The sequence below is a fragment of the Aulostomus chinensis genome, chromosome 18 (assembly GCF_037954235.1).
Source record: "Aulostomus chinensis isolate RoL2024-O1b breed Wild chromosome 18, RoL_Achi_v1.0, whole genome shotgun sequence".
Taxonomy (NCBI): Eukaryota; Metazoa; Chordata; class Actinopteri; order Syngnathiformes; family Aulostomidae; genus Aulostomus; species Aulostomus chinensis.
This window is the reverse complement of record NC_141337.1, coordinates 21,022,353-21,025,896: the sequence shown is the minus strand read 5'-3', so window position 1 is coordinate 21,025,896 and position 3,544 is coordinate 21,022,353. Positions and strand designations below refer to the sequence as shown.

The following is a 3,544-nucleotide window of genomic DNA, read 5'->3' as shown; positions in this document are numbered from 1 at the left end:
TTTCACAGAGACAGGTTATAAGAGCCGAGCATCTGTGATAGCATGAAAGTCTCTGCAGAATGAGGGCCAGAAATAGGTGGTAGTGGTGGTGGTGGGGGGGGGGGGGGTCTTGGGGTGCCGGAACTCTGATTATTGGCTTCGGATGATTGGGGTTTTAGGGTTTTTATCCGTATGACGCAGAAACCGTCTCCTGGTCACCGAGCTTCTACGGTCAAATGTGGAGTCCAGGATGCTGATCTGAGGTGGGGGGGGGGGGGGGGGTGTAGAATCTCCTGATTGATTTGACTTTTTTTATTGTTGCTGTGTTTTAGAAGGTGAGCTCTCCTGGCCTCTCTGATCCCTCAAACGACAACAACGAACAAACAAACGCCCTGACTGATCAACAGCTGCCAGGATGGTGACGTGGCAGCAGGTGACGGATGGACGCAGGTGGTGGTGGTGGTGATGGTGGTGGTGGTGCGGGGTGAGGCTGCAGGGGACCCCTGCTCGCGCATCGCCACCCCTCCAAGGACCCCTCAGTCCAAGGGGGGTCCAAGTCAGGACCAAGATGGTGGACTACGTCTCCGAGCTCGGGGACGCGCCCGGAGACGTTGACGCAGAGGATTGATCGGTGTCTTCCAGCTCCTTAGAGAAACCGCTGCCGGTACCAGAGGAGCGCGTGGAGGTGGTTGCGCCCTCCCGCTCGCGTTTCTTCTGTTTCATACGCCGGTTCTGGAACCAGATCTTCACCTGCGTCTCGTTGAGCTCGAGCGTGGCGGCGATCTCCACGCGCCGCGCCCGCGTGAGGTACTTGCTGAAGTGGAACTCCTTCTCCAGCTCCGTCAGCTGGCGCGTGCTGAAGTTGGTGCGCAAGGCGTTGCTGTTGGAGCCCGCGAGCCCGAAGTCCGTCACTTTGGCTGCGTGGAAGAGAGAGAGAATCTATGATAATAATAATAATAATAATAATAATAATAATAATAATAATAATAATAATAATAATAATAATAATAACAATAATAATAATAATAAAAATAATAATCAACATCATCATCATCATCATCATCATCATCATCATCATCATCATCATCATCATCATCGTTCCTCTCCACCTGGGGTGGAGGAAATCATTTTAACAAACGTCTCAACAGAAGTCAAGGATCCTGAAAAACTCCTGAATGAAGGATCAGGTGCTGCTCCTTCCCTTTTGTTTCATTAGAAAATCATGAACGGAGCATGAAGTAAAACTACGAGAGCACTGCGGGGCTGCAGTCACGTCCAGCGGGCATCAGGAAGTAGACGGGTCCTGAAAGCCTCTTTGTCTGACGTGTTCTTCTTCTTCACGTCTGAATGTGCCAAACTAAACATTTTAAAATATAGGGTTGTGTTGTTTTTTTTATTCTGAATCAACTGTAAAAATATATGATTAACAGGTTTGATTGTTTTAGATCGAGATCTGAGCCAGGAGCAGGCGGCACCAGGCCGAACAAAGACACCAGAGCAGCCCGGCCTCCCCGGGGTGACATCACCCTCGGGTTTGTCCATCAGAGAGCTGCGGTGGAGCAGAGGCTCATCTGGGGTCTGTTCTGATGTTCCACCACCACCAGTTCTCAAGCATTAGAACAATCTGTAATAATAATAATAATAATAATAATAATAATAATAATAATAATAATAACAACAACAACAATAATCTGGAGACGTTTTTCCTCCATTTTTTTCATTCGTTTTGAAGGTCACACGTTCTCAGATTATTGCGCGAATAATCCGACTGCTTTGTTGTTCAATGTTGTTAAAAATAAATCATAAACAGCTTTTCTCCAAATTCATATATAAATAATGATAATGAATGAAAGTTAAAAAAAATCTAACTCGTATCTAAAAAATTATTTCATGTTATCTTATTTTATTTTGAAAAACTCACGTTAGATTAACGGTCACATTTCCCACGTGAGCAGAAGCGAAACGGAATAAATCTAGAAGGAGAACCGGAGCTGTGAGAGAACGGAGAGTCAGCCGGTTACCGGGACCGAAGATGGGCTGTGACGCTCTTCATACTGACGTCATTGTTTACTGTCCTTGTTGCTGCTCGCGCTGCAGGGTTTTCAGTCTAAACTAAGAAATTCTTTGATTTGATTGAAATTCTTCTTCTTCTTCTTCTTCTACTACTTTTTCTTTCGTGTTTCTGTCTTTTTTCTGGCTGTCGAGCGCAGCACTGGGCCTCTCACACCCGCTCAACGAGAGCCGGGCCGCGGACACCAGGCCCCATCCATCACTGATATTAGGGTTTACGTGCTCTCGTGTGTAATGCGAATCGTGTGCTTATGCCCCCCCCCCCCATTCTGTAAAATATTCTTCTTTCGAGTCTTCTGGTTTTAATATTCCTCCTGACAGGCGCCGTGATGAACGACGAGGCCTCTCCAAACCGCACAAACCACAATTAAACCGTCAGAACGTTTCCATCCCCAAACCCTCAGCAGACCCCCCCCCCCCCCGCCCCCTTACCTGTTTTAGGTGGGTTCCTCTTCACCTTCATCCAGTCGAAGGTTTGCCCCTGCCCGGTTTGCTGACCCTCCTCATCCCCCCTCTCTCGTTCCTGGGACACCGGCAGCTCCCCGTAACCTCCCCCGTGTGGAACCCCCAGGAAGCCCGCTGCGTCTAGACCCGCGCCCAGCTGCTGCGGGTATTGTGACCCGGCCAGGGCGCCCTGAGGCCCGCAGTAGGTCCCGGCCAGAGTCCCGTAGCTGGGGCCCACAGTGGGGGCCGAGGTGGTGAAGGTTGACTGATGGTAGTAGGAGGAGGCCACGGACTCCTCCACGAAGTACTGAGGGTGAACGGCGCCGGCGGGACCCGCCGCTGCCACGTACCCTGAGTTTGTGGCGCAGGCCTGGCCCACGTAGGCCCCGGTACCGCCGGGACTCCCGTTATGATACGAAGTTAATAATCCGGTTTGTAGGCTCTGGGCTTCGTGAAGGTGAGGATGGTGATGGTAGCTGCTGTGCGTCTGCTGCTGCTCGTGGTGATGCTGCTGCTGCTGCTGCTGCTGCTGATGATGATGATGATGATGGCTTGACCCTGCTGTCCCCTGCGTCCCTCCGGTGCCCCCGTACAGCCGCTCATCACCGGTGTAACTCACGTCCCCGGCGCTCCTGTCACTTCGGGACACATTAATCGGGACTGGGGGGCCCGCGTGGCCCGCGTGGAAGGCACCCGGGGTCACCGGGAAGCCCTGATGCTGATCCAGGGGGTGATGATGGTGATGCAGATGGTGGTGGTGGTAGTCAGGTTTGGATGCAGAATAGGCGCCGGTCCCCGGTCGGTTGCAAATGGAATATTCCACAAAGGAGTTCATGTTAGATGTGTCCATGCAGACCGGAGGCACGTGCAGTCAAGTTTAGGCTGCAAGTAACGGAAACGCACGAAGAGACACGCAAGAGGAACAACAGCTGAGAAAGAATCAGCTCAAGTTTGTTTCCTTTCTCAAAGATAAATGCTGTGAAAGTCGTCGTTAGAACGGAAATCACACGCGATGAATGAACCGAAGGTACCGCGGAAACACGCGAAGCTG

At 51.0% G+C, this 3,544-nt stretch overlaps 1 protein-coding gene across 1 annotated transcript; it reads right to left on the bottom strand.

Moving 5' to 3' along the window:
• Positions 1 to 555: 555 nt before the first annotated feature.
• On the bottom strand, positions 556 to 3,328 carry hoxb1a (homeobox B1a). Its single transcript, XM_086184800.1, has 2 exons — positions 2,482 to 3,328; positions 556 to 896 (listed from the first exon to the last, which is right to left on the bottom strand). The coding sequence occupies exons 1-2, from the start codon at positions 3,326 to 3,328 to the stop codon at positions 556 to 558; spliced, it is 1,188 nt and encodes a 395-aa protein (XP_086040926.1).
• Positions 3,329 to 3,544: the final 216 nt, after the last annotated feature.